A 26,571-nucleotide genomic window follows, 5' to 3' on the forward strand; every position below is an offset into this window, starting at 1 on the left:
AGTTTAGGTGGTTAGATGCTATCTAGGTGGCTTTACTTAGAAGGAAATGTCGAGAAGGAAGACTGCATAATACGGGCGAGACCCACATATCTCCATGCGCGTCAGGATATTACAGGGATACTCGATTTGCTACGTGTTTTGTATGGTATCCCGGGTATACTCGGAACCCAGCGCCGTAACACGCTAAACAGCAAGGTAGGGGATATTCAACATTCCCCCGCCCATACACTTAGATAGTTCAGTCACCCAATACATCACTATATTGAGCATCTCGTTCCATTGGATCCTAGCTTTCCTAGCCGATACCGTATCCTACTATATTGACAGGAAAGAAAAATTATGTGTGAGTGGTTCATATGGTGATGGAAAGTGGGGTCGGAACAGACTTTTGAAAGCCTACTGTGTACTGTCGAGCGTGCCACACCGCCACCAAACCCCGCTCGTCTCACGGCTAGATAATACAAGAACGTTAGGACATCATCTTGAGTGATCACTCTATCCGAACATTCTCCATTGAGTTGGAACCTCTCCAGTTTTGATAATTTCTGCACCCGGTAAAATCTCTCTCAGGAGCTCATTCACCCCCAACCCCATCTCAGCACATTTCTCCCATTGTCGTGGATAACCAAGACTGACTTCTTCGAATCGACACCCATCCCTCCAATCGGTCCTCCGGATATGAAGGTGGCCACTAACGACCACATTGGCATTGAATCTCCGATGCCAATCTTCCGTCAACTTGGTGCCACACCATAAACTGAACCTTGGAATAAATTTAAGTGTCACCAAATCTTCTCGTAGTGGCCAATGGTTTGCAATAACAAAAGGCAAAGACGGAAATTTTCTCCTTGTAGCCTCCAACTTCGTCTCGAACTTTTCAACGAGCACTTTGCACCAATCTTGTCGGCTACGATGCGGATCCGGATGAAGCAAAAACTCGTCTGTAGCTTCTGTATTCTTCTCCCTTGCCCAGGGCACTGCACCCTCCAAGCTCACCTTGTCAGGTCTGAACGAATAATCGTACAGTGTAAAAATCGGAGCAATGACAGCTGGACCACCGTCTCCTTCCCAAACAACAAAGCTGTCTTCAGGAGTAATAATGTTGTATTTTCGTGCTATATCAATGCATTCTTGATATTTGTGCTCCCCTCGAGCTCCGCTGCCGGATTTATCGGGGAGCGTGTATAGCTCGTGATTACCAGGACACCACCATACAGTATCAAAGCATTCTGTTGCTTTAGAAAACGCTGATTGTAGCTGCTCTGCGGTATCTCCAACGTCTCCACACAGAATGAGCCCATCTCCTGGATGAGGTTTCAACTTTGACCAAGCTGCTTTGTTGTCCGCGAAGCCGATATGGAGATCGGCGATGGAGTAAAGCTTGCCCGTAGGCATGTTCCTTGGGACTTCAAGTAGTTGGGAAGCTTGACGATTGGAGGCCATCGTTGCGAAGTTGTAAGCTGACGCCTCGGCTTTGATTATGAGTCGTTATCAATGTCCAGAGTTTGTACCAGGGCTAGCGCACAGAGAGCCGGGAATGGCGGCGCATTAATAGATCGTGTTGTACTAAATGATACCACTGAAGCTAGGACTGTCGGAGTTTTTTGCTCGAATGACTAGTGATAAATTTGGATCACAGCATTCGAACTATCTGACATACCCCGCGCCTTGGCAACGATCACGTGACTATCAGGGGCCAAACTGTAGTGGACTCCCAGTGGTCCCTTGATAGTATAGAGATTGGACCATTACAACTGCGTTCTGCAACCCGACTAGAGGAAAAATCTTGATTTTGCGTAGCTACAGTGGTAAGAGAAATCCTGCCTCCTGTTTTATCGTATCCGAACGATTATTAATATATTTTATAAAAAAAAAATAACGTATTCTGTCAAGAAGGAAGACCGCATAATATAGGCGAGACCCACATATCCCTATACGCGTCAGATTGTTACAGGGATACTGGATTTACTATATGTTTTTGTATGGTATCCCGGGTATACTCGGAACCTAGCGCCGTAACACGCTAGACAGCGAGGTAGGGGATATTCAATATTCCCCCACCTACACACTGCAGTGGGGAAATGGCCTACAAGGGGGATCTCTAATTGGAGGATATCTTTCCAGTACACAGTCAGTACAGGATATAGCTTCAGTTCTCCAATAGGGAGAAGAATCAACTCTTACACTCTCTTTGCTCTATCTGCTTCTGCTTCCTATAGGGGAGGCTTCCTCCATTGTGGTGTGTGGTGGTTTGTATGCTGGTTTGTTGAAGCTATATCATCCTGCCTGCATTCTCAGGCTTGCCGCTGAGCGCCCTGGTTCAATACTTAGTTACATAGTTTAATTACCTAATATATCACTATATTAACTAAGCATCTCGTTCTATTAGATCCTAGCGTTCCTAGCTGATACTGTATACTACTATATTAATAGTTATAAGCCAGATTCGCATGCGTTAGATTTGGATAGAGATAATCCCCACGTACCTATATAGTGCTTATTAATATAGCAGAGTAGTTAGAACTCCTAAATCATTAGTATTCGAGTATCGCTAGCTGTCATATGATATTGCAACATAAGGCTATCCCAACTTTATGCCTCAGGTGTCAGTTTGACACCTTATCGGTCAGGCTTCGTTATGACAGCCCTACTTCTCCCCAACATAGATATATGACCTACAAGGCCCAAAGGGTTCGGTGCCCTTCCATTAGGGATTCGTGAACCCTCTTCCCTATAGCCTTTGCTTACCTCTGTTACATGTAGGCCACGTTAGACCGTATATTATAATATGATCTATTGCCTTTGCCTTGGTTATATAGGAAGGTGTTGAAGCCTATATATTAATTGAGGATTATAGAGAGATCCATAATAGCAAGAAATAGTGTTTTGCTTTCCTTACTTGACGTTTATCTTCCTACCTAGTCGATAGGCTTTCCAACCTTGTATGAGTAGTTATTCTCTAACAATATCTATCCAGGCAATGCTTAGCTTAATAACTTATAAATCCCTGATACTCTCTTCGCTAAGTCTTAAGATTTCAAAATAGATTAGATTCCTATAGACCTTTGGTATGACTTCTATTTTTACGTTTTTCTTACTAGCCTTTCCTACTTAGACGTTGATAGGTGCATAGGCTGCGATATAGTTAAGAAAAAGACCATAAAACTAGCCTATATATAAATCGGCACCGGGGGTTCCAGCCCGTATAGCTTAAGTAGGACCCTCCTCGGTTATTACATTAATATAATAATAGAAAAAGATATAGGTCTGAATTATTTAGGAATACTTGCTATCGGTTATTACTATATACTCTCCGGAAAAGCTTATTGAATAATAGGGAGGTACTACTTGTTAGAGAGTAACTACTTATACAGGGTAGAAAGCCTGTCAACTAGGTAGGAAGATAAACGTCAAGTAAGGAAAGCAAAACACTGTTTCTTACTGTCATAGATCTCTCTATAATCCTCAATTTATATACAAGCTTCAACACTTTTCCTATATAACCAAGCAAAGACGATAGATCACATTATAACATACGGTCTGACGTAGCCCCTATATAACAGAGGTAAGCAAAGGCTACAGAGAAGAGGGGTTCACGAATCCCTAATGGAAGGGCACCGAACCCTCAGGGTCTTGTAGGTCATGCATCTATGTTGGGGAGAAGTGGAGCTGTCATGACGAAGCCTGACCGATAAGGTGTCGAGCTGACACCTGAGGCGTGAAGTTGGGAATAGCTTCATGTTGCAATATCATATGACACTACTACTATCCGTTGTACGGATTTCTTTCGTTATTTTTACGATCTAAAAGTCTTACAATCTATAAAGGCTTAAATTATCGATATAGGGGATACGGACGAACGAACCGCTTGTTAGTGGTCTGCGGTACTTGCAAAGCAATTAGGATAGATAGTTACTATAAAGGATAATAGGAATAAGAAAAGGATTTCTTTTTCTATCTTTCTCTATCTCTTGTATACGTGAAACTTGTTTCGCTGTCAAACGAAAAAGGACTTTTAACCTTCCGTGCAAATAGTCCTAATATAGGATTATACATTGGATACTCTTTATAATTTTGCGGTAGTCTCCAACTTTGGAGTCAATTTCCTATCGCTCTTGCTATAGCTATACGAAACTTTTAAAAAGAACAAACCTAGCATACCTAATTTAGCCACCTACCTGCCAAACTAGCTAAAATAGCGTTATAGGGTCGAGAAGTAGGCTGTTGCTCAACGTAGACTAGACATGGATCGAATTAAGGGAATTCATGGTAATAGGGCCTGCTAGTAGGGCAGAATAGCTAAATAGGTCGCTGTGATCGCCCGGAGCCTTCATTATAGGGTAACAGACGAAAAACGTGGAATAGGCGGCTATTCCCGCGAAAATAGTCCAGTAGGGACCGAAATTCACTAAGCTGATACCGAGGACGGTACTTCGATCCCATACTTCTTATAATCAAAGAACTCCAAACTTGGTATCCTTTCAGCCCATCCGTCATCAATTTCTCCACATTGCCAGTCATCTCCGATATCCACCATCTTAGTTCTTCCTGCTAGCACTTCCTTCTCTATTAGACAATATTCGGGCTCTGGCTCCGAGTTCGGTACCCAAATAACCCGCATACCAGCCCTTCTTCCAGCCTCTACCCCAAGCACACTATCTTCGAATACTAGACATTCCTGGGGTAGTATTGGGGCACCAGTTAGGGTTTCATTTGTTGCATTCAAAGCTTCCAGGGCAGTTAAGTAAATTTCAGGGGCTGGCTTTTTTCGACTATTGGATAGTCGAGCATCAAAGCCAAAAATGCGATTCTTGGGTGGAACATAGTCTAGCAGATGACGTATTGCGGGACTCGATACTTTCAATTCGTAAGTCCATCCCATAGTTCCAGATGCAATAGCTATTTTGATCCTCTCTCCAGAAATTGAATGTGCCCGGCCAAGGTTTGACAGCAGCGTTTCTGCTCCAGGTAGAGGCATGCAGTGAGGAAAATAAAGCCTGGTTTTCTCATCCGATTCGCACTCATATTGCTCGCGGGATATGGGCAGTTTAGCCCACTCATGGAATGCGTCGCCATTTGTCCCGTCTGTTGTACCGATAATCTGGGCTAGGATAGACGGAGTAGCGGTAGGTCTGTTGTACTTGGCCAGGATCATATTCACAACTCTAATATTTATATCTTCAGTATTGATGAGAAGCCCATCCATATCGAAAATGCAGGCGCGGATTTCATGAAAACTGATGGATATCTTTTTTAGCTTTCCATTTGAATAGCATTCAAGTCCAGGTCGATGGCCGAAGCTAACGGTGGCTAAGATCAGACATAGATGAGTGATCTAAAGTCACTTACTCGGTATTAAGGGGCATAGTGGTGACTGAGTTAAAATCAAGCTTTGCTATCATCCAAGTGAATAACACCAAAAGAATGATAAGGGACACAATTGAATGCAGGATCTATATGCAACGTGGAGTTAGATTGGAGTTTATTGCTGTTAGGCTTCTGTTGGGCTAAAGAGGAATGGTTCGGATGTTGATCTTAGTGCGGTCAATTTATCGAACTAGGAAAAAGTGATTTATAGCCTGCTGAAGAACGATGAAACGAAAAGTGATCAACGTGGGGAGTGCCAGCGATTTAAACCCCGCTGCTGTCCGCTGGCGGTTATATACTACTCTCGATTGGTTATGCTCTCCCTGTTGGCGCCGTCGACTCAATTCTGCGGAGGAATATAATTCCGTTCCCGGATATTCTATCCTGCCTGAAGACTGTCCATCCTAAATATTAGGAAGCCCTGCAAAGTGTTCCAAGCAGCTAGGCGGGAATGTTCAATTTATAAATAAATATGAGTTAGAATACTCAAACTGTCGAGTTATTCCTGCGCTTAACACGTTATATAATATGCAGTGAACATTTTTCTTCGCTCGTAAATAGACCTCGGCACGACTCGTGGGCCACCCGCTAACGTGACGCTCCAACCCTTGTGTTAACGGTCGAGGATCTAACTCTAGGACCGGCGTGATAAGTCTACATTACGATAACGTAATAATGACTTAGACGAGTCAGCTAGCGTGGGGAAGGTCTGTTATGTAGATCTTCAAAATCAATAAATATTATTGCTTATTTTTCTGTTGAGATAAGGATGAGATTACTAAATCATTTCATATATCAGTGCCTTGATCGAGTAGAATTTCCTGTTTGATATGAAGCATTTTCTCTTTATTGAGATTCTTCGTCCTGAGCCTCTTCTAAGGCACTAAATCCTTTGCTTGAAAGATTTTTAAATGCATTCGGAATCTGAATCGGACTCTTTTACCGATACCCTTTCGGCAAGCAGCGGAATAACGACATTCAGGTTACAGAAAGAGAATCCCCCTTTTTTTGAGACTGAATCTCTTCAAATTTTAGTTATTGGAATAATACACTCTTGTTATCTTTCCGATTCAGTCATGATTCTATATTGTATTCATTTTCCTTACCTATCCAACAGGCCGCTACCCTGCAAGTAGCACCCTTAGAATTAGCAATTAATATTGAGTATTAGATAATATTAGCTTATGACAATTAAGGCAAGTTGTCAGGGAACACACCTAGGCTTGTGGTTCCTACGCTGAGCCAAAAAGACCGTAATGTCAATACGCTTACGCATTGACAGCCTAGGACCCAGATATAGTAGCGCACGAGTGTATTCCCTACCATAAGTGTACCCTATCCGCACTTACTCACAGTGATAAGCAGGCGTCAAATAGCACTGCGGAGCTGATAACACAGTGATCCAAATATTCTTTTTGTTAAAAATGGGAAATTACGCATTCAAGATCATAGGGGCCCGGGCACTAGGCATTTGAACCCAGTGAATGGGTTAGGTGGAGGCTTCGAAGAGCTGGTGAACTACGGCCTGGCCCACCGCCTCAAATTGTTCAGCTGACTCACTCGCAAGGCGGGGCCGCCCGTCAGGGCCCAACGAGGCCGTATCGGCCCCACTTGGGGCGTCTGGAATCCCAACGGGCTTCAAATACATCAATATTCAACGATATCCGTCAGTTGAATTAATTCTGTTTCCTGAGCTTACCTCCAACCATATTACTTATCCAGTTCCAACCCGTCTTAATCCCAGGTCATCAGCAAACTACTAACGCCAACCACAAGCTGATCCGGCATTCAACCAATTCTATACACCAGCCAATAGAAATATTCCTAAACCCAATCTCCCAGTCATCAGCGTAAAGCTGTAAGCTCGAGAATCACTCATCGTATCAATCCATCGTAAGGCCCACCAATCATACAAGCTCTTTTCCATTGGAATCGATGTCGCCATGTGCCCGCGTCGCTAAGAAGTTTGAGGACCTCATCCACTATCGCGCGTCGAAGGTCAGAAAGAAATTATAGTTCTCTCTAGTACCTAGTTCAGAGTTGAAAATTTTCAAGAACCGCAGATAAGGGAGGGGAGGATGGTAGAGGAGAAGGTTCACCTTGAATATAAAAGCAAGAGATACTGAATGATAGCAACTTCGACGTGGTGGGATGCGAGTGAGCTTCAGACGGCTTGTTGACTCATACACGCATTGAGACTTTTTTGATTCCCTGCCGGGGTCCCGTATCCCGACTAGCTCCTTAATTGGCATTTCAGAAGTCGCTGAATTTGCCCTTGGCTGCCGAGTTACTTATAGTTCTTTGATTGTCATACGTATTCTCCAGCTGAGAAGAGGTACATTGCGAAAGTCCAAGCTATCTGCTTCCCCTACCTTCCTTAATGTCTGTGCTTTAGCAAGCCGCGTCTGACGATATGGACGGGCCTTCCAATTTGCTGGCATCCCGACAACTACGTCGCGATCCACAAACGCTCAGTAGGCTATTCACAGCTATTCGTTTGGCCAGACTGAACTTCTATTACGACAATCTTCGGAAACAATACCTAGCGAGTGGCATATCTGTGGGCTGATAGCGTGCCGACGTAGCAGTTAAAAAGGGAAGTGACCAATCCTATCCGAATAAAACCCTTCATCAGCTGGGAATAAAGAAAAGAGACATAGAATGGAGGGATCTGGGTCATCAGGGCTAGGTTCTCACCACGTTGAGATATTAAAAGGGGATATTTCTGGCGCGTCGGCAAAAAAGAACCACCTGGTAAAAGGTGCCGAGTGAATTTCATCGCCGTCGCCTATTATTCCTACGTTTCCCTTCCCTCGTATTTCACCGCATCCCGAGACCCTGACTTGTGTAGTGATGAAAATCTCGCACATGGTTGTTTCAGCTAGCCACAATATGTCACAAAGCTGGGCGGGTTCAGCTAAGTGTTTGGCATTTCTATATCACAGGGTAGGAAATGAGTGAAGAAGAAAAATCAAGTTTTAGCTATAAGTATCTTGTTGCCTAAGAGCTCTTTTTTCTAATTCTATCCCAGAAAACCGACCTGTCCACGTTGAAGATTCGGTTGACCAATAAAATTCTTCATCTCTCCCAATTCTCAAATTTTCAGTTCCAAAACATGGCAGGATTACTCACAGCCAACAGTGTAATTGTGTCAAACTCTATCTCGGGATCCACGGACCATCTCTCCGTGTGGTTATACGACAAAAATGAAAAGTTGGTCTTGACAGTCGATCCTGGCCAAGTCTCACATGCAGTGTCGTTCGTGGCACACTCCGTTCGCTTCCTTGCGTTTAACGGCAAGGACTGGTTCTTTCCCCGAAACATGACTCTCAATCCTGGCGACGTCATTGTCTTCACTCCTGTTAGTTCCGGAACGAAGAACGTAACTGTTTTCGCTCACGGCGTCCAGAAAGACAGCTTCACTCTCAAGAGCAGTCTGTCCTCCACCATGAGCAAGACAGACGAAGTGGCCATGGCCGCCCATACCGACCCTTATTTGCACAAGGTTTTTACTTTGGCCAAGCTCCATGTGCTGATGGGCAGCAATCGAGATGATTTCAACGCCGATTTGAAGGCGAGAGCCTTAATAGATACGACTCCAACCAAGAAACTCACTCGGGAACAGTTTGACCTGGTCAATAAGGCAAATAGTACTGTGCGCCTTGAGGGTACAGCTAGCGACGAGAGCGATCAAGACATCTATGATGAAACAGCCATGCTCTGTACGGCTGTGAATACACGACTAGCCGCAATCGCAAATGCTGCTCATCCTGAGCAGTGGGACATCAGCGTCCCAGAGAACCAGATCAAGATGACAAACGCCGCAGCGAATGGGCTATTCAATTGGTACTATTCTCACATGGGGCAGTTTCTCACCTCAATCAACATGACTACGTCCCAGGTCAAGAACAACTATAACACCACCACGATAAAGCTGAATGCCTTGGTCGACTTATTCAAGTCCCTTTCTTTACCGGGTGATAAGCTGCAGGAGCTGAGTGGCGCAGTGGATTCCTTCGTAGAGAGCATGAGCACTTTGTCGTCTGAGAGCACAGACAAGGGTTTGAAGAACGCAAAGCTAACTAACTTCTTCAGCATCCAACCACCCGTTGGAAGCCCGACGCTGGCCAAAGTTTCAAAGATGAGGATGTTCTACCTCCAGTTCAACGAGGCTACGCATGAATGGAGCAACAGCTGCTCTAGCGGTACCACGTACGAACTGGACACCGATGTGTTCCAACTCGATGTTGAGATCAACAGGCAAATCTGCCACCTGACATATGACCATAACAGAGATATGGTTGTGGCAAATGCCGATGCGGCTCTGGATGACATGGGGGCTGCTGGTGTTGATGAGACAGTTCCAGCCGTGAAGACAGATGGCCCAAGCCCTATAGGACCAGCACCTGTTAGCTAGAGATGCCTATACCATGCGGGTGACTGGGGTCATGACGAATCTGAATCATCTTGTACGGGTAAGCCTTTTTGGGTTGCCGTAAATCTCAATCAGAAATCAATATTTTTGAATCCGAAATCCAATCGGGCTTTTAGTTATACTATTTTCAACAGATTTTGTGGATCTCACATTTATCTTAGATCGTCAAATTGGCCGTCTAGTAAACTACTCGATCCCTTAATATATGAAGCCAAGCCTACCATCTCCGAGTTCGAATAGTGCTAGGTATTACAACTCCCTAAGACGCCTTATAATCACGTCAGCAGAACTAGGAGACTACGACGATAAAAGACGTATCATATATATCGAGCATAATCTTCCTCCGCTAACCTCCTATGCTTCGTATCCTCCTTCTCCTCTTCTCTCCCTAGAAATGTATCAAGTAAACTCGCGTACCGATCACTAATTCGAGTGGTTAATAGAGCCTTGGAGGTATTTACAGTACATGCTATCCCCCCTTCTTTCTCAGATCCCGGCTTCGACTACATATAACGTGCTGCCATTAAGGAAACGCAGCGCCTTTGCCACCCTTTATGCACGGACGTATACTTCCTATCACTCGATACTCTGTATGAATACCCGTAATAATAAGACGCGCCCTATCACAGCTTAGGTTACCCGCGTATATTATACTAGAGTACAAGATTTTATTGAATAAGCCCTCTGCAGCTTATAGTAGCTTTCTAAGTTGGTGCTTAATCAGAAGAGCGCACAAAAACGAGATATGGCTCTATCGGTAAGCCTAAATAGCTTGTAGACCGACTTACTAAAATAGTGGATCAAAAAGTCGACGATTTGAATAGCCTTCTTTGCTATAAAGCTACCTATTAATGTTTCAGATATCTCAATAAATTCTAATCTTCCCGATTTGGCTATTTGAAGAGAAACATGCCTTCCTCCGGGCGCGAGATAATAATAGCTTCCCGAATAGCCTATTATTATAGAACAACTAAATGTATAATACTTGATGTTATTCGGGCTGACTTCTGATATGAACTGTATGTATAACGTATATCAATCAATCAATAATCTTATTCCTGATGGAGCTTCCTCTATATACAAGGTGCTATGCAGGGATTTGCGCCTTCTAGTGTCCAACCTAGTGCGCATGAGGAGTTGACAGCAACAGCTGGGCAGTAGTTGCACTGCCCAGAACGAACAGACATGAAATCGAACAGACAAGGGAATGATAAACGAAAGAAGGGATTCCGCCTTCGCGGCCAGTCTCGCGACAGTCCCGGCGGTTGCCGAGTGCAACCCGCCACAACATGCACCGTTTGTAGCCTCAGCAAAACAGCATGTACATACAGGTGTTTAGTTGGTTTCATTTTAATCGACTATGAGGCCAGGTAGTACTGTTAGAGTACTACTTCCAGGGCAGTAGCCTGTAGATTAGATAAGAAAGGAATAAATATCAGGATTGAATCTATACAGCATTGAAGAATGAGATATGTAGTATATTATTCAATGACTGAATATTGATGAGATTCTTTGCGAAAGATAGGAGATTCTCTTTATATTTCTTAAATTTTATACGTAGTTCCTTGCTTCCTCATGCTCGTCTTGAAACTGGATCCTTCATGTTAGCCTTATTATGAACCGAACGATATTGAATGTGCATTCAATGACTCTGGTGTGGGGATACATCAATCTTCACTAGGAAAGGTAGAGGATGGTCGACTAGTAGAGGTTTAGAAAAAATCAGGCTGCTTGTCTCGGTACGTTACCATCACAATATCTTTTTCATTCAAAGATAAGTCTGTCGAGCCTCATTCTGACCACTGGGCACGAGCAAAGGTCACAGTATCAGTGATAGGTATCTGAAGAACAGTAGCAAGCAATTACATCTTCTTCAGCGATATGTATGAGTGGAAAAGAATTGGGCTGCGTGAATGAAAGAAAACATTTATTTGTACTGGGGCTAGTCCACATGAGGTTGGCTTAATATAACGATAGTTTTGGATTATATGTTGATTATGCTAAGCACGGATAGATGTTCAATGGTTGTTCAGCAGAAGCTCAGTAAGTGAATGAGGGAATTGGGCAGTAAAATTAGCTCCACATAGTGATCAAGGAGCGGCCGAAATTACCATCAAAATGTGTATTAAAGCCACCGGGTACTCGGCCTTACAATCAGAGGCATATGCCTTAGCCCGTCGGTCCCAAACACAGTAATGCAGAGTTCCTAAATATATGCAATTACGGTGGCTACCACTAATGACACTGCTACCAGCCATCGTGGAGATACCCAGGCTGCCGAACCTCCAGATGCCTTCTCGAAGCTCACTAGCGACTGATTGCTTGCTCCAATATGAAGAACCTGCGATGAGTTGGCCGAGTCATACGTGCCGATAAAGGTGATACTGAATGTCACGTTCACCTGGTTATTATTAGATCCGTACAAGTCACCGAATCCAGCGATCGTCGTTCCTGAGATGGACAGTGTGAGCGTGTTGTTGGTCATTGTCCCGTTGATCGTAGTCCCTGACGGCCATCCAATCAATATATCACCCATCATGTTGCAGGTTCCCGCAGGGATATGGACCTGGTCTTCATTTTCGCCGTCACTTGCGATGATTGTTTGGGCCGACTCCAGGCTCGACACATCATAAGCTCCTTCAAATTGGACCTTGTGGCTGTCATTTACGGCCCTGGTGACATTAAGGACCACGGCATCGATGGCCCCCCGGACATCCCTATTCGTCTCATGCACGTACTCGATCCAGTCGATAGTGGTCTTAAGATGCACAAGATTCACATCTGCATCGCAGGAGCTGTACGAATAAGTGATATTGGCGATTGATCTATCAGACTGCCAAGCCTGGAAGCCCAATGTAAAGGGATTATGAAGGTCTGTTGGTGTAGGCGTTCTCGGCCCGACCCATGCGATGCCCAACATGCGAATTGAGCGATGATCCTTGGGACAATTGGTACCATGGTAGGTGTTGTTGGTTGGCAGATCGCGAATCACGTAGTCCAAAAAAGCTTCGCCTTGAAAGTACAGTCCATTCCAGTCTGTGTACGCGCCAGGGTCGCCAGCGACCATAGTGTAATTGCCGTAATATGACGGCTGAAGGCCGACGGTTGTGAGTTTGTGGTCATCCAAGCAGACGTAAGTGCCGCCGCTGGATGAGGACTTGTCGGTGTCGCTGCCGATCTCGCTATCGCTAATGGAACCGCCGTTGCCTTTGCGGGATAGAACCCTAGCAGGAATCGATAGAAATGCAATAATCAGAAGTATAGGGTGGCAGAGCAACATGATTCCCAGCTTTTGTCCATGAGTCGTACAGCATAAAATCTAAGACATTTTAGGCTAATCGACTGTGATCAACAAATGTGCCTAGCTAATTCCAAACAGTGAATATCAGTACACAAAAATAGTCGAGGGTCGTCGCAGCTTTTAAGCCCAGGCACCGCAACCCTTGCCGTGTCCGTGCCTCGCGAACTAAGATATTTTGGGGGGCGGAGGGGCTAGAAGGACCAAGGCGCCAAGGACCTACACGGGATGGACCTCGTATTTACCCACATCGCGAATCGCAACAAAAGATTAGTTCGGCTCGGAGAAAGAACAGAGACTGAGCGGTTTCGTCAGCACAAGCCCAAGTAGCCTAGGCGTGCATGTGAGAAAATTATCGGTTTATTACAAGCTTCTATCTATCCCACTTGATCTCAGGGTTAAATGCCGGTGCTCTGTGAAGATGTGAACAGTGCAGCAATCGTGAATGGGCATTGAAAGCGCGTCAAATAGCGTATGTGGTGATTTTTGCCGCTCAAACCCCTCGCTAGACAATCTTCGCCTATTTGTAGCCGGGCCGCTAGAGGTGGACGCTAGTACAGATACGGGATAAGGCACCGTATTTTGTCGAGAAGGAGAAGCTATTGAATACCACGGGGATCCAGATCTTCCTCTGCGTGTTCCCGCATTAAAGTAATATTCGGTTCCCTTCATGCTTTTGTATGGCATCCCGTGTATACTGGGAACCCAGAACGCCAGGGCCAAGATTCTTGTGGGAGCACTTATTCTCCGACTGTGGACTTCTGTGACATTTCTGAAACCCTCTCTGAGTTGTCCATCGAGATGATCGCAGCGGTTAGAGCCCCATCGAGATCTCGAATAAGCGCATTCTAGCTTATGGGACGGAGTACGCCCGGGCAAACTTACAACTGTTGACGTGTGCCTTGGTCCACGTCCAGATTTCTAAATTCACTGACGAATAACCGAGTGCATAAAGCCCGGAACTTGTAGGGCCCGAATGATAGAGTTATACTGAATAGCGACGCTGTAGTAGGCACTGTACTGGCCGTTGGTGAATTTATGGTGCTTGACCCTTTCATGCTGCTCTATGAGAAACTATAGCAAAACTTAGTGTTTATAAATACGACAACTAGATAGTAGCCTCTTCAAAGGGTCCTAAGCTCGCGCGCAGAATATATAGAGAGTGGTTTCATCACTTTCTCGAGTTTGTACCTCGGCTAGTGGGTGACATAGTACAGTTGCTGGAAGAGCTTTAAAGGTATTCTACGGGAACGAGTAAGTGTTCATCTAGTGCGATCGGGTAGTTCATATGCGGCGATACTCTACTATATGACGCTTTGAGTCGGTCCTCCTATGCTTTCGTGTATATCACGATCGTAGCATGCGAGTTCATATGCTAATGTCGGATGGCTATAGGACTAACAGTAATCCTGGCCAAATATTAGAAGCTGTTCTGCCGGATATCTTGCTGAGTCCATAGAGCTGCTGCTGTGGTGTGGTGCCCCCGGTCACCGCCGAGAACTACTGTAGGATTTGGGACTGCGGGAAGGTGATTCCCTTCTTTCGTTTCTGCTATCTCTATTCGATTTCCATTTATTTAATCCAATCGCTGTTGATTGGCTTCTTGTTGTTGGAAACACTTCTCAAACGCACTAAGCTGGAAGCCAGAAGGCGCAAATCCCTGGATAGCGACTTGTAAATAAAGGAAGCTCCAACAAGAATATGAATATTGATTGATTGATTTTCGCATTATCTTCTCCCGCAGCTCCCGATCGAAGATGGTTACTGCCGAAGGTTCCTGCCACGGCGCCCGGACGTATAGGATACAACTCTCTCATTCCCCCGCCAAGTAGAGCCTAGGGGGTTATCTTACTATCGAGGAGTAGATCCATATTATTAAGAAAGAGAATAAGGATAGCGTGATAATTGTCCTTAGGAACGCGTAATTTGTGTTTTGGAACACTTTACTATTGGGTGTATGCACGAAACGCGTGGAATCGGCGACCATTATCTATACTCTTTCATTCAAACAGCATCTGTTTCCTTCCTGGGAGACCTTCCTCCATCGTGGTGTGTGGTGGTTTGCGTGTTCTCAGATCCATCTCATGATCCGTCTCGTCCTGCCTGGATGTCAGGTTTGCCGAAAGGCGCTTTGGTTTAGAATTTATGATCATGAAGGATTATAAGGATGAAGTAATAGCTCTTGCCCCGCTCATTAGAGGTATCCAATAACTAAAATGCTTTGTGTATCGATACTCACATCGTACGTCTTATACTGTGGGCCTTACAGAAGCTAGGTACTGAATTGGTTTCCGAGACGTTTGCTGTCTGCAGACCAGGAACACTTCTAGGGATTAATAAAGAGAGAGAAATAACACCTAGGGATAGTAGTGGAAGAAGCAGGGTGCGTCTGAGTTGCTATGTACATTGATTCATGTACGGGAAACGGGGCCTTGCTATTTCAACCGTTGAGCAAATAAATATTTAGAATAACTAGTCAGGGCTGTTTATAATCAAATATCCTGGTCGACATCTGGCTGATTTCAAACTCACCAAGGTTTTGACTATTTTGTTCCGGGACTATGAAATTGATCATATTGATTCAAAAAAAGACTGGACGCCTGAGTGCCATATTCTTGCTATCTCATACGACTGGCCCTGTAGGATGAGAAAGTGCTAAAGCTATGATTATAAAATTTCTAGTCATCATTCCTCAATGATTTACCCCAATCTGGCTGTTTTAGTACATCTATGTTCAGAATGCGCTTAGCAATTCTATTATCTACTTGTCGGTGAGAGTGCTTCTTTTCTTTTCTGGACTATTTTAACGTAAAGATTGAGAAATCGGTTGATTTACATTACCCAACTGACCATTGTCTTTGAAGTAAAAAGTTGCTTTAATTAATGGTCCACGTTTAAGACGAAGTTATTATGTACGATACTGTTTGTTGCCCACTACTCAAATACGCGGAGGCTTCATTATGGAAGAAACGCAAAATATACAAGGATTGACTGAGGGGATTTGGAATGTAATGCAATTGCAATCAAAACACCACCCAATCGGTAGGCCGACATTACGTTCTTTGGTTTCCATCCTTATGATAGCTTTCATCTTTTCTTGAATACCGCACTTTGGCAAATTCATCATTGCGTGCTTCCTTTCAATTGATCATTTCAAATTTCTAACTACATGTATTTTCGACCCTGAATTTGTACACACGATATGAGTAGTAGTGTTTCCAGTTCGATGTAGGCTAAGTAGCGAACTTGAAGTCCAGCCGTTTGCTTCCCTTGTCGGTGGTAGTCTCCAGATAAAGAATCTTCTCTTGAGTATTTAGCTTCTCCCATCTCGCATTCTTCCATTTATTTCTAGCTGAGTAATATGTCTTTGCCAGAATATACACAACAATAGTGGCGATGTTGATAGCAATGAGTTGCCGGTTGCCACGCCGATATAGTGGTTTGTCGTCGTCACGGTAAATATTGGATGATGCGATTCCAGATAGTTGGATGGTAATATTATATAGCGCAGCGCTGATTGTTCGTGTTCGGACGGAGTTACTCAAACGTGAACACCAACCAACTTGAGCCGCATGTGGAGATGGCCAGCCTAGAAGGACAAAAGTAACCGCATATAGGCCCCAGCTGCTCAAAGAACCCGCAGATGTGTACAGTACAATAAGTAGAGGAAGGCACCACAACTGAGTCAAAAGACCAATCAGCGATATTTGGTGGACTTTTTCTGTGAGTTGCGTCACAAGGAGGAGGTTGATAGAAGCAAACACAGTGACAGGTATCGAAAGTAATGTCGTTTGGAATGTGCTGAAGCCTATTGCCTTGAGAGACAATGTCAGATATGCCTTCGGGGGTGCAGTTGGAATTTCGAACAATATGCCGATCATATAAATCGGCCAAAGATCATAGTCTTTCAAACTCAACCATAGCTTTTCAAATGAAAGTCCTTGCCGATTATGCATATCGCCTTTTGATGGATCATCTCTTAGAACTCTATTGACTATTATTTTCTCCTCTCTCTCTGAGAAGAGTCCACTCGGGTTCCATCGTGTTTTTGTCTGAGTTGGGCCTGGGACAAGAAAAATGAAGCTCAAAAAGCCAATAGTTAGACTGATCAGCGCCTCAATTAGAAAGAGCCAACGCCAACCCTCTCTCCCATCAACGCCTCGCATGTGCAAGACTCCATAGGCGATGAACGACGCAATAACACCCGACATGGAATCCACAAACCAGAACATTGCGAGTCGAAATGGCATCTCGGTTTTTGTGTAGAAGTAGGATAGGTAGAGAATTGAATCTGGTATGAAACCACCCATGAAGAGGCCAATGAAGAACCGACAAGCAAAGAAGCCAGCTCGATTTTGCATAAAAAACTGGCATCCGGAAGCCAAGCTCCAAGCGATTATTTGGACCGGGATCCAACGATCAGGTCCAAGCTTCTTTCCAATCATCTGAGACGGAATTTCAGAGATCAAGAACCCAATACGATACATGTTTTGTGCGTTATTATAATCATTCGTGGTAAGATTTAGATCATCCAATAGATTGTCCGCTGCGGCGCTTGAGAGATTTCCTCTATCAAGGTTCAGGCCGAAAAACATTACCAGGATCCATAAAAGAATTTTCCAGTCCGTTTTCCGGCGTACGGCGTTTTCTTCGCGGTAAGTCCACCTTGCGCTCGGATCAAAATAGGCCATATTTTCATAGTCAGGGTGTGGTTTGTAGAACCTTGCAAGCAAAGGATCGTCAAATACACTTCTAACTGTAGCAATGGCATCTGGATCATGCTGCTGTCGTGGGCTAAAAAAAGCCTGCAGTATTGATTGCCTACTAACTTTCTCTGCTGGCTCTGCAACAAGTTGATCATTCACATGACTGAGGTCGGCAAGGTTTCTTTGGTGATCCAATTCAGATCTGACCGCGGTTGCAGGTGACTTGAAATCGTCCAACATTGTAACAAATAAAGTATAGGGTTTCTTTCAGTAATCTCTAACAGCGGATTAGGATTGAAAATATTCGAGCAAGATCAATCATGGCCCTTGCAATAGCCTATTATAATTTTTTTTTGCTCGCTATTAAACGCTGTTTGACTTCGTGATACAGGATGGTGATGATGCCATACGTTTTCGATCGCTTTAAATGCTAATGTAAAATTACATATCTGTACGCAGCAGCGATGTTAGCGAAAGCCCGGTTTCAAATGCGAGTTCGGCTATTTTATTTAATCTTTTAATAACAAGACAAGTCTTCATTGAGAATGCATTGAGTCAAATCAAAAATTTATTGTACTCCAACTCGCTATGCTAACACGAACAGCACTAAACACTATGAAGTCTATTAAAAGAGTCGTTTCAGTTGGTTTTTCACGTCCAAGCATTGCTAAATTATCTTCGCAGCGAACTCGCGTGTCATATTCGTAAACATTCTACCTTCAAGTGTGGTTCCTGATAATTCGCGACGAGTGAAATAGGAACGATGATGCGATCTATTTCGGGATCGCGAAATGGGTACCAAGGTATTTTATTTCCCACGAATGAGGTTTCGTGTGTAGCCTGGGATAGATATAATTGGCTTGGCGCCCATTTCTTGCTAATTATGTATATTGACGCTATCGGAGACTGTTTACCCTTGCCTGGTTCGTACCTTTCGTTTACTTTATGGGGGTTTGGCATTTAGCCTTTTACGAAATATAGGCAACGAGGAATTTATACAATTGAAGAGCGCAAACAAATCAAAGGCCACTTGCAAACAGTTAGAAACACATAAAAGACGAAATTCATCAAAAATTGAAAAATCACAATAAGATCGCTTCCCAAACACATCCAACCACGCTATCTGTGTATGCGGGTGTTGTGAAAGTGCCACCGGCTAAATGTCACATAGCAGAGATATCGCCTTTGATCCCTATTGATGGAAATAATGATTTGATCCAGAATGCCATCGAAAGATAGTTAAAAAGCCATACAAGCGCCCATTTTGACCTCCCTGTCACCCGGTTAATATATATGGCGAAATACTAATTCAAATCACGTCACTTCAAAGTGCTTGTTTTCTATCCATAACCTTTTCTCTTTAAGCAACAACCGGTGCTATTGATCCTATTTTCTGTGGAGTCATTTGCAATGGACAATACATCAGATGCCAGAAATGTCCTGTTGATGGTCGCTGATGATCTAGGTAAACAGCTAGGCTGTTATGGCGCAGAAACTATCAGAACGCCTAACATAGACCGCCTCGCAGCACAGGGTACTAGGTTTGAGAATGCATTTGCTAGTACAGCTTCATGCAGTGGAAGCAGGTCGGTCATATATACTGGTCTTCATACACATCAAAATGGACAGTACGGGCTCGCGAGCCATCGCCATCACTTCGTCACGTTCGATCATGTCGAGACTGCCCCTCAATTGTTAAACCTTATCGGGCACAGAACTGGAATTATTGGCAAAGTTCATGTTGGTCCTTCTTCTGTTTATCCCTGGGAAGTAAACCAAGAAAGCGATACTCGTGACGTTGCAGTCATTGCCGACCAGGCCAAAGATTTCTTCCAACGCACCAAGCACGATTCAAAGCCATTCTTTTTGACTATTGGCTTTGTGGACCCTCATCGTGACCGAACCAGAGGTGGCTTTGGAAATGATCAGAATTTCGATTCCCGCGTGAATAAAAGTGACTACGACAAAAACTGTGTCGAAATCCCTACATTCATTAACGATACACCTGGAACTCGTCTGGAATTAGCAGAGTATTATAACTCAATCCACCGCCTTGATCAGGGTGTTGGCTTCATTCTGGATGCACTTGCAGATAGCGACCTTTCCCGTTCCACCTTGGTTATTTTTCTTAGTGACAACGGACCACCGTTCCTCAATTCAAAAACCACCCTCTTTGACGCTGGCGTTCAACTGCCGCTAATAATACGACACCCTGAGCGACAACCTACCGTGAATGATATGCTTGTCTCCTATATTGATATTCTTCCAACGGTGCTGGATTTTGTTCACCATCCTGCCGCTATAGACTCTGCGGGGAAGCGTCTTGGCTCGTCACTTCTTCCAATCCTCGGCACCTCCGCAACGCTTTCCAGACCGGACGAGGTCTTTGGCTCTCATACATTTCATGAAGTCACAAACTATTGGCCAACTCGATTTATTCGGACAAGGCGTTATAAATACCATCGAAACATTGCTTGGCGGTTAGACTTTCCATTTGCTGCTGACATCTACGGATCGCTGTCGTGGGATGACATTCGAAATTCAACTGAAGAAATTATTACAATTGGTCAACGAAAACTGAAGGATTATTTCTTCCGTCGTCCAGAGGAGCTGTTCGACCTCCACGCTGACCCTCATGAGATAAATAATCTAGTGGACGACGCTGGACATCAGGCTCTTCTCAAAGAGCTCAGAGGAAAACTAGAACATTGGCAGCGCAGAACAGAGGATCCTTGGTTGTATCGTGATGGAGTATCTATTTGGTTTAATAGATATCATTTTCCGGCTGGCTTGAAAATTCCAAACCATCTGGACCTCGATGTTTGTCATCCGGGAAACACAGAGCCAGATTCATATCCCGTGTCTCTTCCTTGGGGAACAGATCTTAGATGATATGATAGGATATGACCTACTATCTTTCCGCAATATTGTACCTTCTGATGCCAATTTACTTCATACAGCATTAAGCTGTAGCTAAGTAATGCTAAATACTTAACGATAGAACAACTCCAATTGGTAAAATCGATTTGATCTCAGGGTTGATTCGGGGTAGTCTAAAATCTGAAAAGCCAGACTGCTTTCACCGGTGCCTACATGGTAGAATATCCATTCCCTCTGGGCTTCATTCAGATATACTTTCTCCCATAGATTCCTAGTATTTCACTACCATTACACTAATGATCGTTTTCACCACCCTAGATTGTGCTGAAATGCTGTCTCTCAATGCTTTTCATGTTTACTGGGTTGTAAAAGATTCAGTTGCGGTTACTTCTCTGATGTCATATGTCAAATTATTGAGATTTTAAAAAAAGTGACGAATGTATCATTCTGCATACGCGATTTATTTCACATCGTTATTCAGAGAAGGTAAGTTATCATAGCTTATAGATTTTTTAAGTTTGCAACCTCACAACGAGGATAGTGTATTGAACGATTCATCATATTATAACCTATGATGAAAAAAAAGATTCAAGAAGGAATGGATCCAACCCCTCCGCAACATGATGTGCAACCGCACGATTATCTTCAACTTTCGTTTCAGTGAATACTTCTCGAAATATCAAACCAGGCTCCTTCTCCGTTACAATGGTAGGCACTGAATTTTCATCACTATGATGTCCAATGGCTGATAGCTGCGTGGAGATGGCATCGAGAGGATTCATCATAAATCCGACATCAAAAAAATCCAGGTTCACGGTGTTCATGTTATTATCTTGTGACTTTGTTATCACTTTTTTGATATGTGGAGTAGGAAAATCAGAGTGATCTGGTTGTGCAAGATTCCCGATGATCCTGTTCTTCACGGCTGTGTCCCAGTAAATGGACTGATTCTGAGCAGTATGCCTGCTGTGATCATTCTTCAAAGACCAACCTTTTCCTTCCAACACCTCTGATGAATCAGAGCGATATTCACTGCAGGTCAAAGTGTCTTTCTTAGATGGACAATAACGCCTATCAGCGACACTGGTATCAATCGCCCAGGGAAGTCGCGTCATCATACCCATTGTGGGAATGTCGCGAACCGAGGCTGGCAGGGAATTATCGTACGGAAGACGGCCAACAGCAAGACTGTAATCCACGGAAGTTGAAATGAGTAAATAAGCGCGAGGGTAGTGCATGAATGCATCAAGCCAGCTTTTTACGCGCGAATGAGAGGTTGGCCGAGATCCTCGAGGGAGATTGAAATTTGTGCTTCGACCCTTTTCAATAAGGCTTTGATTTGATCCTTTCATCTCCTTTGTTATGATTACAGAGCTCTCACAGGGAAGAAAAAAGTTCTGCGTCGTATGATATGCTAGCTGTAAGATCTGATTGGTCCCGGCAGCTACAAAATCGGTCACATCATAAAGAGATTCAGAATGACGAATTATTTTACTTAGCGAATCCAGGCGTTTTTGCCTTTTGATCATTTCGCCATGGGAAGGAGAAAGTTTCAAATCGATGGCAGCCAAGATAAGTGGCATCCCCAAGTAGCCTAGTCTTTACTCAAAATTAGCAAAATTGCCCCAGATTCATTCCAGATAATATGAGTTTGCTATCTGCACATGATATGAAGTACTGCCAGGAGGGAAATTATAGGGGATTTTACTAACACGCTCAATGGCAGACACTCTGCGTGGCCATTACGGCTGAAGTAATCCAACACATTTGTCAGACCAGAAATTCCATTCTTGAGATCATCACCAATCTCAAACATAGCATTCTCGTATGAACCTTGGTCAATCGACATGGATTCCTGGATGGCAAGAGCAGTGTACTGTGCGAGATCAACGCGTGCAGCACTAAAAGTCACATCTATCAGCACTCGAGGTACTTGTTATAATTTGATCGGTTCATTTCGCATACTGGTAATACATGAAAGTCAAGTTTCTCATAGTAATCGATGGATCGTGAGGTTCTGAATCACCCGTTTCATAATTCAAGGGCCGTGTGCGTGCCTCCCATATCTTTAAGCTTTTTTTGATGTCGCTAATTGTAGCCATTAGGCTGTTTAGTGCATCGATAGAATAAGAGGCTAAAGAGATCGATCGTGAGGCAAAAACTAATGAAACAAGGTCCGTAAGTAGGACGGCAAGCTGACACTGTTCATGAAAGGCGTCGAAAATAAGCTTCTTTGTTGTATAGTTGTAAACTCGAGAATGATGCATTTCGCTTTGGAAGTCTTCCTCTCGTAGCCACTCTGGGTACCCATGTAGAATATTGGAGGTGACTTGCGGATGTCGGCGCAATCCGATTCCGAGACTCCTATCCCGCAGTAAAATGGACCACCATAGGCGTTTCTTCATCGAGCCATCCATAAGATCCATATTAGTTGTTGGCTGTGCGTCGACCATCATAGCATCTTCAATGGCACGGCTGAGCCATAGGCTTCCAGCTTGGGGTGCTTCGGCAGAGGTATGATGAGTCAGGAGGATGGCACCTTGGGCTTTGGCAGATGGACGTGTCTCGGCTTTTAAATCGTAAAGGATCTGCGTACCATAATTTTGGTTAGACTGCTAAATTTCGTGTTCTTTGGGAGCCCTCTTACCTTAGACCTGTCATATAATTTTATCCGAGCATCTCTCTTGCTTACAAATCCGCATCTCTGCAATACATCTACCGGGACAAACTGCGAGGTTCTTAGGCTGGATATGACCATTTCTTATAGAGAAAGTTGATTCCACTTACTGGGCAGCTCGCAAAGAGAACAGTCTGAAAGATGAACGGGGAAAGCGTATCGGACCCATTGCCTTCAAAGGCTTTCCAGAATTCAGCTTCATCCAATACTGGGATAGTTGGATGGATATGCTTGAAAAATTGATTCACAAAAATCCTCGCCAGACCAGGCTCAGGTACAGTGAGAGAACCTTTTGAACCTATAAATGTGATGTCTTCTGGTGCAAGGCTTGCCAGGCCATCTAAACTTATAAATGGACACTGGTCGAGATGAAGAACACATGGGCGATTTTGAGGTACTCTGGTGAAGTCATCTTCAAAATCAGAGTGGGTAACTTGGATCAGCTCGATGATCTCACTCGACGCCCTCTGCGGGAGCGTCGCTTGAACTCCTGCTCTTCTGGTCGGTTTCTGATCGAATGGTAAGGCCTCCGAGGGCTGTGACTTGCTGCTGGACAAAGTCTTTGTTCTAAGCTGGCCATTAGTCCCTACCTTCTTGGGGGTTTATTCCGTTGAGGGGGTACATGCGGTTTTGGACATTTCGCCCGAAGAGTGCAATCGCTGCGACCATCCTGGCGGCAGCGGGTACATGGGCAGCCTAAAAGGGACGCGTCACAGCGAACCTTCCGATGATGGCACCAAGAGCATGCTGTCGGTGCTCTTCTCGTCCGTCGGAGCATTGATAAATGAACGACTCCCTCGAGAGTGTACGTGATGTATCGTAAAAGGCAGTCTCTTGTGGGAGAGAAAAGGAAGTTAGGGAACCCCACTCATCTGACTGTCAGGGTTGATAATGGGGTGAGTCTAGTTAGCGCTAGTTATGGACAACGTGGACAAACCAGCAAGGGTCAAAATGTGTCTAGAAAGCATGCACTAGTACAGACTTATTATTACTGGTCACATCTACTCTGTGCGACGATATTTTAGTGATTAGCAGATTGTTCACGTAAAATTGTTTCAGCAGAGAAGGCGGTTGATCGTTCTTTGGCCCCACCTTCCTCGGCATTCCAATCTTGTGTCTATATGAAACTCGAGCTAGCAAGGCTAAGACAGAACAGTTATGGATCATTCCGCCTATATAGTGCTCTAATAATGGGAGCAAGTGTAGCCAATGGACTCTCAGCTCGTGTTCGACGCTATACTTTCACAGGGCTCACGGGCCTCGACATTTGGATCAACTTTCATTCAAAACACAATCTGACCATAGCATACGTTTCGTCCCCTACTGACGTCCCGCCAAACCGAGATTTACGGCTTGAGCACCACATGTAATAAGGGAATCAAGAACAGTTCTATTTCACTGAGCGGCAGAGCCCCGCTCACTCACTCAATCATGACGTTACAGGAGGTCTCCCAGAAATGATACTATGTAAATGACTATATGCTGATTCACTTGTCAGCTTCCCCGCACAGTGTTGCCGCGGATCTCGGCTAATGTTGCCCCACTCTAACCTTATGGTTTGAGCCATTAACTCAGTTGACAATGAAAGTTAACGTTAGTTAACTCGGCACAGTCAAAGGCTACTTAGCCAACTGATCACACTTAAGCAACCATGCCGATAGCGATGAGGATCGGCGCGCCTCATATTATCAATCCCTTTTCGCCCTGGTGCGACTCCAAGGGGCATCAGTAAAATGATCACTAAAGGCCATTTCGCTAGCAATTGTCCATGAGGTTACTGCAACTTAGTCTATCTCTCCTCAAGATCTTCGGTCTATTTTTCAACTCTGCTCCTGTTGTGACCTCCCGTCCCTATTTTTCTTCAGACTAACAAAGCCAGCGACAGTTTTAAGACTTTAAGATTATTCAATACCATGTCTTTTCAAGAATGAGAATAGTTGCATGATCGGTGAAATAGACCAAAAATTCATTTATTCTAGAAACACTGATAGCCATAAAGACAATGAGAAATGATTCTTAAGCAATTTCTTGGAGTCGCCGTCGCATATCCTTGAGGTAATATCTCATGGGAAAGGTACGGATCATTTTAGGAAGGCAAGGGTAAGTTGCTTTGGTGAACCCAACAATGAACCGGTTGGCACCTCTTCGAATCTTTGTCGATTTCAGACCGTAAGATTCACGAATTCGTGGTGGTAACATCTCAGCTGTCGTCACCCGGATTAATGGAAGAAAGGCCCGAATATGCAATGGTAGCTTCTTATTCCAGAGAAGACCTTGGGCCACATGTTTTGCGTGACCACTGACTTCCAGTGTGTTGATCTTATGGTCCCAATATTCCCAAAATGCCTTTCTCGTTGGCGGCCACATTCCAGGTTGTACACGTAGGGAAACAGCAAGAACGGAATATTCTCGATATATCTCCTCCGCGTCATTTTCCGTCATTATTCCAAACATTTGTTGATATAAATCGATTCCAACCGCGTAGAGAGTTGCAGCCACCCATAGTTGAAGCGCGGGGTCATCTGCGGAGTACCCTGGCCCTTTTACAGAAGAATGGGCTCGATGGACCATCTGAATCACAGCTGACTTCTCATCTCGAGTTCCAAATGCCATGCAATATACATAGGTCATTGTAGTCCGCAGACGATCCATCGGCCGATATGCAAAATTGCTGTGTTCGTCGACGCCGGAGGCTACACCGGGGTCGGCGACCTGAAGTAAAATGGCCGCTGCTCCACCAGCGAGAAGTATCGCTTCCTGGACAACTTGACGGATTCTCTTAGGTTCCTCGAGGCCATCAAGTAACATAGATTCTGTGTATTTGCCCTCGTCTTCAACCACATCGGCATGGGTGTTCCGTTGTTCACTTTTCTCGTTCATTTTAAAGTAGGAAATTTCCAATTTCAATAGATTATTGTATAAAGCCAAGAGCTTTAAATATTGGTGATATGATCTGTGAAAAGTGAATTCCAGATGATGAAGGGTATAGGAGTATGAGCTTATGTATAATGGACATCTTACCGGTTGATAATGATACTTCTTTAGAAAGGGCGGAAGACGAGCGAGATCTTCATATGACAGGAACCTTGGTAATAAGTGCAGTCATTTACCGCGGACCGGGCGGGTTCCTGGCGCAGAAACCCAGGGTTGGGCTTTTGAAATCGCGCAGATCGACTGTTTTGCTCCCGCTACCGAGGACCGGCCGCCC

The 26,571-nt window shown here is 44.3% G+C and overlaps 9 protein-coding genes across 9 annotated transcripts; 2 read left to right on the plus strand and 7 right to left on the minus strand.

The window, feature by feature from the left end:
• Window positions 1–495: 495 nt before the first annotated feature.
• N7462_002902 (metallophosphoesterase family protein) lies at window positions 496–1,443 on the minus strand (the record flags this gene model as incomplete). The annotated part of the gene is made up of 1 exon (XM_057074628.1): window positions 496–1,443. The coding sequence occupies one exon, from the start codon at window positions 1,441–1,443 to the stop codon at window positions 496–498; it is 948 nt and encodes a 315-aa protein (XP_056934133.1).
• Window positions 1,444–4,408: 2,965 nt separating this feature from the next.
• On the minus strand, window positions 4,409–5,206 carry N7462_002903 (putative HAD superfamily hydrolase; the record flags this gene model as incomplete). Its single annotated transcript, XM_057074629.1, has 1 exon — window positions 4,409–5,206. One exon carries the CDS (start codon window positions 5,204–5,206, stop codon window positions 4,409–4,411), a length of 798 nt encoding a protein of 265 aa, XP_056934134.1.
• Window positions 5,207–8,482: 3,276 nt separating this feature from the next.
• N7462_002904 (uncharacterized protein) lies at window positions 8,483–9,784 on the plus strand (the record flags this gene model as incomplete). The annotated part of the gene is made up of 1 exon (XM_057074630.1): window positions 8,483–9,784. The coding sequence occupies one exon, from the start codon at window positions 8,483–8,485 to the stop codon at window positions 9,782–9,784; it is 1,302 nt and encodes a 433-aa protein (XP_056934135.1).
• Window positions 9,785–12,008: 2,224 nt separating this feature from the next.
• On the minus strand, window positions 12,009–13,082 carry N7462_002905 (uncharacterized protein; the record flags this gene model as incomplete). The annotated part of the gene is made up of 1 exon (XM_057074631.1): window positions 12,009–13,082. One exon carries the CDS (start codon window positions 13,080–13,082, stop codon window positions 12,009–12,011), a length of 1,074 nt encoding a protein of 357 aa, XP_056934136.1.
• A 3,251-nt stretch (window positions 13,083–16,333) lies between these two features.
• Window positions 16,334–18,046, minus strand: N7462_002906 (putative MFS transporter; the record flags this gene model as incomplete). The annotated part of the gene is made up of 1 exon (XM_057074632.1): window positions 16,334–18,046. One exon carries the CDS (start codon window positions 18,044–18,046, stop codon window positions 16,334–16,336), a length of 1,713 nt encoding a protein of 570 aa, XP_056934137.1.
• A 1,170-nt stretch (window positions 18,047–19,216) lies between these two features.
• N7462_002907 (sulfatase family protein) lies at window positions 19,217–20,698 on the plus strand (the record flags this gene model as incomplete). Its single annotated transcript, XM_057074633.1, has 1 exon — window positions 19,217–20,698. One exon carries the CDS (start codon window positions 19,217–19,219, stop codon window positions 20,696–20,698), a length of 1,482 nt encoding a protein of 493 aa, XP_056934138.1.
• A 550-nt stretch (window positions 20,699–21,248) lies between these two features.
• Window positions 21,249–22,788, minus strand: N7462_002908 (uncharacterized protein; the record flags this gene model as incomplete). The annotated part of the gene is made up of 4 exons (XM_057074634.1): window positions 21,249–21,255; window positions 21,296–22,285; window positions 22,399–22,587; window positions 22,652–22,788. The coding sequence occupies 4 exons, from the start codon at window positions 22,786–22,788 to the stop codon at window positions 21,249–21,251; spliced, it is 1,323 nt and encodes a 440-aa protein (XP_056934139.1).
• Window positions 22,789–22,796: 8 nt separating this feature from the next.
• Window positions 22,797–24,141, minus strand: N7462_002909 (Zn(II)2Cys6 transcription factor; the record flags this gene model as incomplete). The annotated part of the gene is made up of 5 exons (XM_057074635.1): window positions 22,797–22,820; window positions 22,849–23,274; window positions 23,334–23,414; window positions 23,474–23,912; window positions 23,954–24,141. The coding sequence occupies 5 exons, from the start codon at window positions 24,139–24,141 to the stop codon at window positions 22,797–22,799; spliced, it is 1,158 nt and encodes a 385-aa protein (XP_056934140.1).
• A 1,238-nt stretch (window positions 24,142–25,379) lies between these two features.
• N7462_002910 (oxygenase MpaB family protein) lies at window positions 25,380–26,243 on the minus strand (the record flags this gene model as incomplete). Its single annotated transcript, XM_057074636.1, has 1 exon — window positions 25,380–26,243. The coding sequence occupies one exon, from the start codon at window positions 26,241–26,243 to the stop codon at window positions 25,380–25,382; it is 864 nt and encodes a 287-aa protein (XP_056934141.1).
• Window positions 26,244–26,571: the final 328 nt, after the last annotated feature.

The sequence above is a fragment of the Penicillium macrosclerotiorum genome, assembly GCF_028827735.1.
Source record: "Penicillium macrosclerotiorum strain IBT 26536 chromosome Unknown utg000003l_segment0_segment0, whole genome shotgun sequence".
In the NCBI taxonomy this organism is placed as follows: Eukaryota; Fungi; Ascomycota; class Eurotiomycetes; order Eurotiales; family Aspergillaceae; genus Penicillium; species Penicillium macrosclerotiorum.